Source organism: Molossus molossus, unplaced genomic scaffold (assembly GCF_014108415.1).
Source record: "Molossus molossus isolate mMolMol1 unplaced genomic scaffold, mMolMol1.p scaffold_m16_p_1, whole genome shotgun sequence".
Classification (NCBI taxonomy): domain Eukaryota; kingdom Metazoa; phylum Chordata; class Mammalia; order Chiroptera; family Molossidae; genus Molossus; species Molossus molossus.
This window is the reverse complement of record NW_023425344.1, coordinates 204,089,489-204,103,328: the sequence shown is the minus strand read 5'-3', so window position 1 is coordinate 204,103,328 and position 13,840 is coordinate 204,089,489. Positions and strand designations below refer to the sequence as shown.

General features: G+C 55.5%; 1 protein-coding gene across 1 annotated transcript in view; it reads right to left on the bottom strand.

The window, feature by feature from the left end:
• Window positions 1-628: 628 nt before the first annotated feature.
• The window catches only part of SMAD3 (SMAD family member 3), a 110,290-nt gene continuing 97,078 nt past the window's right edge, over window positions 629-13,840 (bottom strand). Inside the window, exons 6-9 of the mRNA XM_036274809.1 lie at window positions 9,328-9,540; window positions 6,844-6,981; window positions 4,307-4,451; window positions 629-1,673 (exon numbers count right to left, since the gene is read on the bottom strand). Coding sequence (XP_036130702.1) covers window positions 1,550-1,673; window positions 4,307-4,451; window positions 6,844-6,981; window positions 9,328-9,540 — 620 coding nt within the window. The 3' untranslated portion in view covers window positions 629-1,549. The remainder of the gene's footprint in view (window positions 1,674-4,306; window positions 4,452-6,843; window positions 6,982-9,327; window positions 9,541-13,840) is intronic.

Sequence of the window (13,840 nt, the reverse complement as noted above, 5' to 3'; positions counted from 1 at the left end):
GTTTTAGCATCAGAAATGTCATCACATTTGAGGTTGATAACCTGCCAAAAGTATACACTTTCTTCCCTTCACCTGGAATTAAAACAGGACTTCCATAGGAAATCCCTTTATTTTTCCTGGTAGAAATTCATGCAAAAATATGGAATAAGTCATTTCATACAAAAACAGCAGCAAAGAATAAAGTACCAGTTGCAAGTGGCAATTTTGTCTGCTGTATTCTGCAAAAGGGCTCTTTTCTTTTTCCAGTTGAAATAATTTATAATAGTTTTCTCACTAATTGCCACTGGGAGCAGTACTTATTACACAATGTAACTGCTAGAGTTGTCACTGATAATCCTCTACCATGAACTAGATAATCTTATACCCCAGGGGAAAGATGACAGACCTCTTTGCACCAAGCCTACAATTTTCAAAGGTGTAAAAAATTTTAATAGCCCTTTCATTTGCCTATGATGGCCTGAGATTTTCCCCTTTTGGTGAATTTGCTTCTGTTAATTTCAGTTTCCAAAACTGTTGGCAGGTGTCTTCTCAGCAAAAGCTTCACCTTGGGGGAGATGTCGCTGGGTCCCACTCTGGCTTCCCAGCCAATGCGCCAACCCAGGATTTAAGTATAAAACAAACATTTAAAGAGCACATGATAAAGTTCATTTAATTAATGCAAATGACTACATAAACCAATAGCCGAATGCATGAGAATATGAAGTGAGCTCTTACAACTGGGACCCACGCTATGTAGTGCTGCCGTAGCCCGAACGCTGTCACTCCACAGTGCCTCCTGCTTTCTGTGAATACTTCACGCAATTCAAATCTCTCTGAGATCAATGGGACAAACGATACACTGCATATGCACCGAGCCTCAGCAGATCCTTCCAACTGCTCAAAGTGAGAAGGGACACATTTAAGAGCATTTTGAAAGAAGAGGTCTCTCCAACTTTCCCCACTGTCCCTGCCCCTGAACACACTGGGTCACATCAGTCAGTATGCTCTGAGGGGGAGGAGACAGGCGAGCCCCTCCCACCCCGAGTCAGTCCAGCTCCAGGTGCAGGGTCTGCTGAGGGAGTGCTGGGGCTCACTGCTCAGTGCAAGAGGCATCTGTCACAAGCGCCAGAGGGCTGGGCAGGAGATCTGCTCACACCCCTGCAGGCTTTTCCCTACCTAGAACACCCAAGGTGAATGCCACACTCCAGTCCTGAACAGAGGGTCATTTCCTGGACAGTGACATCCCAGGTTGCTGTCATTAAAAAAGAAGGGCTGGGGGGAGGGAGGCGGGTGGTGACATACTACCTGTTTGCTCAAGCCACCAAAGCAGAAGCCATTTCTTGCCCTTCAAGCTGGGGCCAGAGGGCAAATGTGTTCAGACACAGCTGTTCATAAAATCCATCTCTGGGTTTGCTTTTGTGTTTTGGAGAACAGGTTGGTGACACTTTGGTTGAAGGAGAAAAATTTCTTGACAACAGTGTGTTGAGTAGAGTTCCAATTTTCTCCACCTCCTACATGGCCATTTTCCCCAAGCCCGCCCTCCCCAACCCCCTCTTCACACCCAATGTCTCTAAGACACACTGGAACAACGGATGCTCGGGGAGCCCATCTGGGTGAGGACCTTGTCAAGCCACTGCAAAGGCCCATTCAGGTGCAGCTCAATCCAGCAGGGGGTGCTGGTCACTGTCTGTCTCCTACAAGACACAGGGAAAGGGAAAGGGAGAGGAGAGATTTAAAATGTCTAGAGCAGTGGTTCTCAACCTTCCTAATGCCCAGACCCTTTAATCCAGTTCCTCATGTTGTCTGTGGGCCTATCTGCATGTGGGCGGACCCGCCTGGAGACGGAGAGAGGAGCGGTGTCTCAGTTCCTAAGACCGTCGGATGGTCTTGGGGTTTTCCCATGGTCTTAGGCAACCCCTGTGAAAGGGTCGTGCGACCCCCAAAGGGGTCACGGCCCTCAGGTTGAGACCCGCTGGTCTGGAGGCACGCACGTAAGTCAGTGCACCTTTCCCTGCGGTGCGGCCTTCTTCCCCCCAGAGCCAGAGCTTGGTCCGGCCTTGCTGGGCTCCCAGGGCTCCCGAGGAGGTGCCCGAAACTCGCTGAATCTGCCAAACTCTTCCAGCCCAGGAGGGCTCCGCGTGAACCGGGGTCTCTGATGGGGAAGGAGATGGCCCTTAAAGAGTTAAGCATGAAAGGCAAATTCCAGGGTACCCCAGAGGCCCACCAGCGGCCATGTCAGGCCCCGGACAGAACCTCCAGCCTGAACAAAGGTCTCCCTGGGGCCCGTCTGTCCTGAACGGGCACGTCGGCTCCGTGTCCACCCCGGCCCGGCCCCAGCAGGCCGCGATGACGTGCGTCTGTCTGATTGAGGGGTGTTTTTTACGAAGCGCCGACAGAGTCCGCATGCCGTCGGTTCCCAGTGTGCTGATATAATTCCCATCTATGGCCTTATTTTGGAAAATCTTACGAGCAGAGCGAGCCATGAAACAATTACTGGAAAAAACCGAGGCGCGCACACACGTTTCTTTTCCCCAAAGCACTTTGTCTAACTCGGGCCGGTGGGTGACGCAGCTCGCAGGCGAGCTCCAGAGGCCGGCCGCGCGGCTATCTGCTGCGGGGCGCCCGTGCCAGCTGGAGGGGAGGCCTGGGCCCGGCCTGCCGCCGGCCCCCTCAGCAGCGATGAAACCTTACTCTCCTTGGCCCAAGAGGCAGGAGGAGGGCAAGGCTGTTCTGGGAAGGGGCCGCGCCCACCAGCTCGGCTGCCCTGAGGTGCTGCCAGGTGGCAGTGACATGGTGGGCCACACGGGACTGGGTGTGCTGGCACGGCGCCCTGCAGGGCGACACAGTGCCCCCAGAGAAAGGCGTCTGCCACCGAGGGGCCTCGTCCCTGCGCTTGAAGCTGGAGAGCTGTGGGGCCACGCCAGGCCCAGGGCCGCTGGCCTCGGGGCCCCGCCCTCGTGCTCACCCAGTGGAGGACTGGAGCGGAACTGCAGACTCACCCTGGGGTGCCTGCTGGTCTGGGTGCCTGCGGCTGGCCCCAGGACGGCCTCCTGAGTGTGAGGGGAGCACAGGGACCTCCCTCTGATTCTTTTCCGTTGGGTCCATCTTTAAATATTCCCCTTCCCCACTAAAAAAAATACATATTTTCTAACCTTTCAACTCTTGTTCCTCAAGGGATTTCAGCCAGGGCTAAAAGGTGGGCTAACAGGTCCCTTGGGCCAGGCCTTTGGGCCTGGGCTAATCTCCTCGGCCCATTATAACTGTGTTGTGAGTTCTCCTGAGGTCTGACCCCTCTGATTGCTCAATTGGCCACTCATCCTGGATTTCAGAGACCCCCCCACAGACCAAGGTGCTTTGTTCCCTGGCACTGGGAGGCAGACACAGGGAACAGCAGCTAAAATACGGTAAATGGAAGAGGATTTTACGGACCGAAATCCTCTAATGAGAATCTGACTTTCCATAAGTCATGCTCATCTGGATTTCATTAGACATGGTGGCCCAGAGCCAATATTGAAATGGGTTTGGCTTGGGTGCAGAATGACTGCAAAACAAAATGGATTCCAAACATCTGGAAAAATGAAGAGAAGGGGAGAGGAACTTGCAAGACGCTGGCTCCCGCTGACGTGTGGGTACCTCCGAGTCTGCCTTGGGCACTGGGCAGGGGAGGGGCACACAGCCTTGCCCACAGCAAACTTGTCCAGGTGTGAAAGAAGAGGCACCGGATTCTCTAAGCCCAAACCAGAGTGGTCTGAGAGGCTGCACGGAGCAGACCAGGTCAGCCCCTGACTACTGTTAGGTTTAAACTGATACCTGAAATTCTGAAAGACACCGTTTCTTTTCCGAGCAATTTTGTTCCTTTGTGACTCCTCAAGTCTCCCCTCCTTTCCCTGCTTCCCAGGTCTGTCCTATTCTAGACGCTCAGGTCACCCGCGTCAGATGCAACCGCAGGGGAAGGAACGAGGAGATGGAAACGACTCCCTGGAGAAGCTCGTCCTAGACCCATCTGCCCAAAAAGAACAATGAGGAAGAAGCCAAGAGAGCCACGACCTAGGTGCCACTAACGATGTGACTTTGGTCAAGTCACTTTCCATCCCTGGGCCTCAGTCCCCTCGCCCACCTCGCGGGAATGATGCCAGGTGCCTTCCCCGGGGTGACGTGGAACACCTGTGCCGTGAGGTGCTGGGCCAACGCTCGCCTGCCAGCCTGCCAGGCTGCGGCCTCTCTCAGATCCTTGCCTTTGCTCTGTGGCTGAGGGCTGGCCTAGCTCGTCCCTGAGCCCCTGCTCTGCTGTTCTGAGCCCCCCCGGGCCCCGCGCCCCCGAGCTGACCTGTACTCTGCCCCCCAGCCTTTGACGAAGCTCATGCGGATGGTGCACATGCGTGTCAGCTGGTAGACGGCCTCGAAGCCCTGGTTGACGGACTGAGCCAGGAGGGCGGCAAACTCCTGGTTGTTGAAAATCTTCAGGTTGCATCCTGCCAACAGAATGAAAACGGTGCTCGTGAGGCTGAAGGGCAGACGTGCCGGGTGCTCCCCTCCTGGCTACAGCCATCCCTGGTCACCCACAACGTCCTACCTCCCATGCTGAAGTGGCACACGTCCTCCACGCTCAGCACCCACCCAGTCCCTGCCCTTGAAGCCACTGCCACTGCTGTGGGGTGCAGCCGACATGTGCAGAGCACTGAACACTGTCTGCAATCTCCAGCCCCTCGCGCTGTGGGAACACTGGAGGGGACAGTGAAGTGGGACCCCCAGAGCAAGGAAGATGGTTGGAGAAGGGGGCCCTGCCCTGGAGAGACAAGGGACCCGAGCCAGAATGCCTACAGCTGTCTGGGGTTTGACCGATCACCTGGGGGAAAATGACCACCTTGTCATTCAATAGGAGTGCCAGCAGAGACAGGCCAGCTGAAGGCTCCCCAATCGGGAAGCGCATCGCAGGTCCCAGGGCACCCCCCACCCAGGCCCTTGGATGAATCACCTCGTGCTGGGCCAGGAGGGAGGAGCGATCTGGGCCCCATGTTGGACTCTGGGCACCAGCCTGGGTCGGGGTGACATTCACAATCAAGTGAAGGTGCATGTCTAACTCTCCAGGCAGTAAAACTAGAGACAGGCACAAATAAAGTTTATAACAAATCTCTTGTTTGAAGTCTTGCCACCTGAGTGCCAGGAATGTGTTCAGAAAAATAAAGACAAGAGCACATGTTGGAAATGCCAAAAAGGTGAGCTGAGGTGACACTGACCAACGGGCCAACCTGAGACTCCGAACCTTGCTGTGTGACTCTGGGCTGGTCACTCTTTCTTTGTGAACCTGTATAAAAGGAGGGGCTGGCCTCAGAGGACCCCGCGTGCTGACATCCTCTGAGCTAACCAACACCACCACGGCCAACTCGGCCCTCGCCGGAGAGATGAGGGAGCTGGGGAAGGGAGTAGGCAGAATGCCACCAATGCATCCAGCTTCCTCTTCCAGCTTTCTCCAAGGCGAGTGTGGACAGGCCGGGCCCAACCAGGCTCTGGCCCGAGCGGAGCCAAGAACAGAGGAGCACGGCTTGGAGTCACACCGTCAGTCCTCGGTTCATCCCGGCTCAGCCACTTACTAGCTGGGTGTTCTTGGGCCGATGGCTTAACCTCTCTGAACTGGTCTCCTCAAGATGCCTCCTCACCTGGAGAGGACTGACAAGTGAGAGCAGAAACACACAGATTCTGCAGACGCAACCACAGTGCTCTGCACACCCGGAGCAGTTATCGTCCTGTCTGCACTCTGAGGTTGACCCTGCCATGACCCTTCACTATCGCCTGTGACTCAGTGGGCAGCACACGACAAGGCACACGTGCATCACGGTCTGCGGCCTGACGGGGCCACACACTACCGTCCACGCTTTGCGGGCTGCGGGCCCCGGGGTGCGGACCACACGGGAAGTGGGCTTCGGCTGGGCTGTCGGCCTGGCTGTTCTAAGTAAGGAGGCCTCGGGTGGGATCAGCCTCCTGCCTGGTCTTGCTCCCCAGGCCTGACCCTGTCCAAGACACCCTGTGGGGTACAGCCTGACACCCCTTCTTGGAGTACAGCTGGGATTCACCAGTGCGCTCAGAAAATCCTCAAGAGTTCCCCAGAATAAAAGCAAAACTTATGTCCTTCCATAGCCTGGTCCCATCCTGCTTTCTAAACATTTCCTGTCTCCCACACGGCCTCTCCTCCAGTCCGAGTGCTGCCCATACGTGCCCTGCCCCCAACACCTCAGGGCCTCTGCCCATACTGTCCCCTCAGCCTGGGGTGCCCTCAGGGTCCACCCCACCATCACCCTGTGCCTATATCTTCATCTTGTATCTCAGCTGGTGTGTAAGGGCTGTGGAGACAGCAGCAGGGCTTCCTTCATCCCTCCTCCCCCCGCAGCCCCGCATGCTGTGCGTGTGTGTGGAAGGGAGGGAGGGAGGGAGGGAGGGAGGGAGGAAGAGAGGAAGGGAGGGAGGGAGGGAGGGAGGGAGGGAGGAAGGGAGGAAGGGAGGAAGGGAGGAAGGGAGGAAGGAAGGGAGGAAGGGAGGAAGGGAGGAAGGGAGGAAGGAAGGAAGAAGGGAGGAAGGGAGGAAGGGAGGGAGGGAGGGAGGGAGGGAGGGAGGAAACTGAGCATCCGCACACACAGGGCAATGAGCAGGTACCCCGGGTCAGAAGCAGATCCATCCGATGCTGCGTCTGCTCCCTGGAGGGCCAGGGAGAGTGCAGTAAGATGGTAAGGCACAGAGGGAACCCAGGCAAAGCACCTCCAGGCTGGCAATGCAACCCCCGATGAGGAGAAAACGGCAGGAAGAAAGCAACCCAGACATGCCTCCCAGGGGAGAGGACCTGGGGGAGGGTGGGTGCGGAGGTGTTATTACCTGGTGGGATCTTGCAGACGGTGGCTGGGTGCCAGCCGTAACGCTGGTTACAGTTGGGGGACTGCACGAAGATGGCACTGTCGCTGAGGCACTCCGCGAAGACCTCGCCTCCGATGTAGTACAGCCGCACGCCTCGCCCTGGAGAGATTCGGGTCAGGCCAGGGCAGGCTGTCGGCCCCACGCGGGCCCCAGGGCCGGCTGCAGCCAGCTGAGGGGCAGAGCGACCCACGCTCCAAGTGGCTGGTTCTTTCCAGCTTCAGCAGGCACAGGGGACCCAGAGCCCAAACCTAACCTCACACCGGGAATGATGGGTGATGCTGTGTTCCCAAAGCAGGAAGGGACAGATGAGAAAAGAGCATGGGGTGAGCCCCAAGGACAGTCTCTGCCACTGACCAGTACAGGCCTCCGGCAGGTCACTCCAAACTCTGAGCCTAAGCTAAGATGGGACAATAATAATGCCTACCTCAGAGGGCTGCTAAGTGTTGTCTGTGTTCCACTAGGTCCCCTCCCCTCCGAGCTTCAGGAATCGGTCAGTAAACCTGCAGAGCTCCTGAGGCAGCAGACACCAGGAGCACCTCGCTGCAGGGGGGACTAGTGCCATCTCCTTTTTCTCCCCTCAGTGCCTGTTTCTGAACAGTCCATAGGCTCATATCATTTGCTGCTTCATCTCTTAAATCCACTCCAGATGGACAAAAGTTATTTTTAAGTTGACTCTGCAATTCAAGCAGTTGCGTAACGGCCCTGACAAAGCTCCCCATGCAGCCGAGGGTGCTCCCTTCTACCTCGGAAGAGGCTCCGAGGGCTGGAGAACGGAGCCAGACCTTACAGGCACGACGTCAAGAGGGACGGGAACCAGACCACGGACCGACGGGCCACTGGGGGTTCCCCTGTCTCCTCCCATTTCTGTCCCATCCCCCACACCCCCCATTCCTTCTTGGTTCCGTGTTAGAGGACAGACTCAGGGTCCACAACGAAGAACCTCTGAATTATGTCCGTCAAGAGCAGGAGGCAGCCCTGGACGGGTGGCTCAGTTGGTTGAAGCGTCATCCTATACACAAAAAGGTTGCGGGTTCGATTCCTGGTCAGGGCACAGACCTAAGTTAATGGTTTGACCCCCAGTTGGGACACATATGAGAAGCAACTGATTGATGTTTCTCTCTCACATCTATGTTTCTCCCTCCCCCCTTCCTCTCTCTCTAAAAAATCAATAAAAACAGCCCTGGCCAGTTTGGCTCAGTGGTTGGAGCATCAGCCTGCGGATCAGAGAGTCCCAGGTTCAGTTCCTGCTAGGGGCACGTATCAAAAAACAAAAACAAAAACAGAAAACATATCCTCGGGTGAGGATTAAAAAAAAAAAAAAAAAAGAACGGGAAGCAGAGGTGGAGGTGGGAAGGTCCGGACCAAAAGAACAAAAACGTCTATTTTGTTGCAGTAATTTTTGAAGTATTTTTTTAAAATATAGAAAAGTACAGAGAGAATCAGTAACACCCAAGATCAGTATCTTGTTTAAAGTAAAAAAAACGGGAGGCCATCTGGGAAGGACGCGGGCTCAGGGCAGGGGGCTGTCTCACTGTCACACTTGCCGTCTGGCCCCTGCAGGACTTGCTCCACCCTGGACGTCAGATTATTCCCTGGAAATGAGCACACTGGTCTAGATCCATGGCTTCCAACGCCTCTTCTCTCAACTACAGAATCCTCTCCTCCAGTGGAATCTTTGGTCAATGCCCAAGACACGCTGCAAACCAGCAGCGGTGCCCTGGTCACGTGGGCCAGACCCCTGCGCCCTGCCCGTTCCTGGCTCTGCCCTGGGGTCCCCTGACCGACGGGGGTCCGCAGATGATGCTGAAGAAGACTCCACCACACCCACCCACCATCTCTGCAGAGTTTCTAAGTGACTTTGGATCAAAACATTATGAATAGCCTTAGTGGGATAATTTTATGAGCAAACCAAGTGATAAATACCAAGGCTTCATCTTCCCTGAACGAAGTGATCTTTTACTATGTTCTGGGTGTTGGAAGACAGAATGTCAGCAGCTGTGGTGGTCCCTGCAGTGGGCAATTCTTATGCTTCTACCTTTATAAGCTTTCCAGAATAATCACAATCATGCATGAAGTTCATAACTAAGAGCGCACCCCTCCAAGACGGACTATCTACTCATCCACCTATCAGTTACTGAAGTGGACGTTTATCAAGAGAACTGCATGTGTTGCCTTTCTCAGCGATTTCCCTTCCTTGTTCCCTGAAGTGTTCTCCCCTGTGGCTTTCACGTTTGCAGAGATGATCTATCTGTGTCCCTGAGTGAGAATGGCCAAGCAACCTGAACTCGACCTGTCTGGCCCCTAAACAAGACAACACGACGCTTGGGAGTAGGGATGGGGCGGGAGTCCTCTCCCAGTTTCGGCAGGAGTCCCAGCACAGTGGGGTGGTCTGAGTGCAGGGGGCGGGGTGGGGGAGGGGGAAGGCGGCTGCCCCTTGCCTCTTACCGATGTGCCTCCGCGTGAGCTCCACGGCTGCGTTCCTGTTGACATTGGAGAGCAGCCCCAGGCAGAAGCGCTCTGAGTTGGAGGGGTCGGTGAAGCCATCCACTGTCATGGACGGCTGCGAGGCGTGGAAAGTCTCCCCGACGCGCTGGTTCAGCTCGTAGTAGGAGATGGAGCACCAGAAGGCGGGCTCGCAGTAGGTGACGGGCTGCAGGTCTAGGAGACAGGCCCGGCTGCTGGGTCAGTGCACCTGCCCAGGCCCTTGCTCCTCCACGGGCCCCGAATGCTCCAGAAGACTGTTTCTCTACCTCTCAGAGGGTGTCACAATCGCTACCTCATGCGCTTTATCATCTAAGACTTGCAGATCCAATGGGCACAACACTTGGGTATCTGGAGAAGTACTGCACCGGCCCTGCCCCCTGGCCTGGCGGTGGGTTGAAGCAGTCTTCAAGGACATGCTGGGCTAACCTTGAAGAGGGCCAGGCACCAACCAGCCCTGGGCAAACCCACTGGCCAGGCCCCGCGTGCTCAATGAGGTTGGACCACCTCCCACGTGGTCACCTCCCAGCCTCTCTTCCAAGGCCCCCCATGCTGATCTCTGCCCCCAAAAGGGCTCCCAAAAGGACTTTCTGCCTTTGGCTCTGCCTGGTCTTGGGCAAATGCCTAGCCTGTCAAGCAGCAGTGTCCAAGCCTTTAAAATGACACAGCCCGGGGGCGCTGTGGGGGGCTCAGTCTCGGCAGCCACACGGGCACCAGGTGCTGCCCGCAGAGCGGACTGACTAGGTCCATGCCTCTTATTCCAGACACTGTCTTCTGGACGTATCCAGATGCCATCTGTCGGAGTGGCTGAGACATAAACTTTCCTGAAAGAAATTCTGAATGTGTCCTAGTTATCAGTCTGTAGTCTCCTCAGAGCAAAACTGCCATCTTGTCAGGGACGGGTTCTCTTTCTCAGAAGAGTTGGGAACCCCGGAAACAGACGTCTCCTCTCATGTGATCCCATATGACTCCCTAATCTTCCTGTCACGTCCAGTCATGCTGGGCTCCCCAACTGCCTAGGCACCCCTGTCCTCCTCCTGCCCCCTGGCATCATCTCTCATCTCAGCAGGTCTGTCCTCGGAGCCCTGGGCTGGCACTTGTCACCCCTCCCCTGCGTGCCCCCCCTGCCTCCCCTCCCCACCCCCGTGCTGGCCCCTTCCCGCTGCCCCTGCCCTGCACTGCCCCACCCGGCTGGGCGCACCAGCTCCCACATCCTGCTCTCTGCCTACAAATCCCACCCTGGGGTGGAGAGGCAGGGAGTCTCCTGCTCATCCTCACTTCCCCATCTCAGACCTCCGCCTGGCTCACTCACTCGGGCTCTGGCATATATCTGGACCTGCCTGATGACTTAGGCACTTTGTGGGAGCTGGTGAAAAGGGCAGAAGGGCTTGCCAGGCCAAGTCTGGCCGAGACCCCTGCTTACTGCCTGCCAGGCAACTTCCTGGGCTGAGAACCCACAGGAACCTCTGCTCACCAGACCTCTGGAAGTGTGCAAAGCCTGAGAGAGAAGCATCAGAGGCTGTTCTGACAGGGGCCTGAGTGCTCCCTACAAGGCAAAGGAGCCCTAATCTCCCGGGGTCTTCGCCCACGGTCCCTTCTAAGGGCATGGGAAGCGCTGCAGCCGGTAACTTACATCCATCCTTGCATTCAACGCACACACAGGAAGGGTCAGCCCGAGAGCCAGGACACCTAGATCAGGTTTCTCAGCCTTAGTATCACTGGAAGTTCGGGCTCGATACACCTTCGTTTGGGGAGGGAGGGGATTCTGTATGTTATAGGATGGCTAGCAGCATCCCTGGCCTCCATCCACGAGATGCCAGTAGCACCCTCCATCTCACCCTCCCACGCTGTGACAATAAGAAATGTCCCCAGACACTGGGAGATGTCTTCTAGGGGACAAACAGCCCCTGGTTGAAAACCATTGCCCTAGATGTTAACCAGGTCATGAAGCACAAGTGTTCAAGCCAGGTGGACCAGAGTTCACTCTCCTCTGGCTCGGACTGGCTGTGTGTCTGTGAGCAAACCAGTTAAACTCCGAGTTTCAGCCTTCACGGACCCTGCCCCCAGCCACCTGAATGGAGACTCTTTTCCACCACCAGGCACTGTTTGTGGATGGGCTGAGATAACTCCTGTGAAGTGCAGAGCGTGTATCAGACACAGAAGAAATGGTGTCAACGACAATGACTTTGATAACTGAGCTTGAGAACATCCTGTTCCTGTCCTGACCTCCATCAGAAGAAGGGCAAAGCATCCTTGCCCCTTTCCTGTCTTCCCAGCGTGGAGAGAGGGAAGGAAGGCAGACAGGAGAGCAAAGCTCCTCAGCGGAATGGGGAGCGATGGGGCGAGAGTGACCGTGGCCTGTGGCTTGGACCCCTGGGGTTGAGTTGAGCCCCGTCAGCAACATCCGGCTCAGGCTCTGCTGGATGCCTCAACATTCCAATGAGATAAGCTATATTCTAAACAATGTGGTCACTAAAATGTGAGCTGTGTTGCTTTGGAAACCTTAAACAATAAATAAATCCAAGTGCAATTCAAGCATTCAAAGGGGTCAGGCCACATGTCAGGGCCAGAGGTGCTGGGGAAGGGCTTCGGGCCCCCAGTGCCCAAAGGCAGGCTCTGCTGATGTTATTGCGTGACCTTGCAGATGTGACCTCCCTCTCTGGCCTCAGCTGCCTGGTCTGAAGAGTGTCTCAGTGTACTAGAGGACATCAAAAGCAGACCGTCTAGGTCACTGTGCTTCTGGCATGAGTCAGCCTGAAGGTGCAGCTGTGGCTGATCTGGGCTGGCCACAGAACAGAATCCTCTCCCCAAATTATAAATCTTTGTCCAGCACCCCTTGGGCTTAGTCCAGGCAGAAGACAGACAGCTAGGTTCCCAGGAACACTGGCACAGCCCACCTACCAAAAGCCATCAGACTACTCGTCAGGTGACATGGTGCTGGAACCGCACGCGGGAGAAGTGTGGGTTTAAGATGTCTCAGAATCAGAGAGGGCTTAGGGACCTAGCCCAAGAGGCCCTCCCAAGCAGATCTGAGCCCTGTCCAAACATCCCTGCAACTTGCAGACACACGCTGGACAGTATTGTGGAAAACACTGGACGCAGGAGCCTGACACGTAATTAAGAAGATGCTGGTTCGAAGGAGCAGCGCAGTCAGGCCAAGACCGTCTCAAAGCTGCCATTTCGGAGAGGGCTGTTTGGACAAGCTGACCTGCGTTCCAAACCAGAGCAGCCCCCCAGCCACACATTCATTATTCTCTGCAAACAATTAAAAGCCGGCCCTGCCTTCCACCTCTCCCCCTCTCACCCACCTCAGCTGCTTCCTCAAGGCACTTCCGCAAGAGGAGCTGCAGCCCCCAAAGGAAGATTACCCCCTCCGAGTTCTGCCTCGAAAGCACTTCATTTTTCCCATCCGCCCTCATTTCTTTCCCACCAAAGGACTTATCCACATCATGGTGAAGTACAAGAGAACTAAAAAGTCAGGACCCTGGAACAGAGAAGGCTATAAATGGGATAACCGTGAGATTCCAGCTACTGAAAGAAGCCTCCACTTGGCTCTGAGCTTCCTAGCAGACAAGGCAAAAAGCGAGAATATGCTACAATTCTCTGGCTGGTAGACAGAATCCTTACTAGTTCTGCGGCAGCAACAAAGCTTGTTATAGGTAACCCCTCCCCTATATCAATCAAGCCAGCCAGGCCTGATTTCGAGAGTTTCCCAACAAATGCAGAAACAATTTTACATGAGGTTGCTTCTTCAAAAGAACCTGAAGATATGCCATTCAAAGGCTAGGAGGACGACTCCACGGGGTAAGGTGACTTGCCCCAATGAAAAATGGTTTTACTTCATCAGGCCAAGGGCTTGGCACACCTGGAATGGTAGATGGTGGCGTGTGCCCAAGGCCTTCCCTTCAAACAGCCCTGCTCCCGGCCAGACTGCTGAGTCTGTGCTAATCTCTGTTCCTGGAGCAGAGGTGTTGGAGACGCAGAAGCCTCCAGCTCTCGCCGTGTCGGCCCCCTGCCCCCACCAGTGTTGTGTCGGCCAGACTTCTCGAGTGGCATGGGGCACTTAATTCATGACTGGCCCCCTGCCAGCCTTACACATTAGCTGGCTTCAGCTTTGAGCCCTATTCCAAACTGGCATAGACTTTCTGTTTTGTTTAAGGAAAAGAAAACAGAATAAAACCCAGAAGGCAACACTTGGATTAAGGGATGCCTATTAAAAACATGTGCAAGAAATCCAAATCCGGTATAGGAAGGGGGAGGCCAGAGGGGAAATTAACTTTCTACTAGAAATCGAAAGCAGGGAGCGGGCAAAGGCCAGGAGCACGCGCTGGGGCTAAAGGGCAGCCCCGAGCGGGCGGCTCCCCGGGGCCTCCTCAGGCCGGAGCGCCCGTCCCAGTCCCCACGTGCCGCCTCTCGGCCCCTGCTGTCCTCCGCCTGAGCTGCCCAGCTCACATGGCTGCGGAGCACCGCGTCCCTC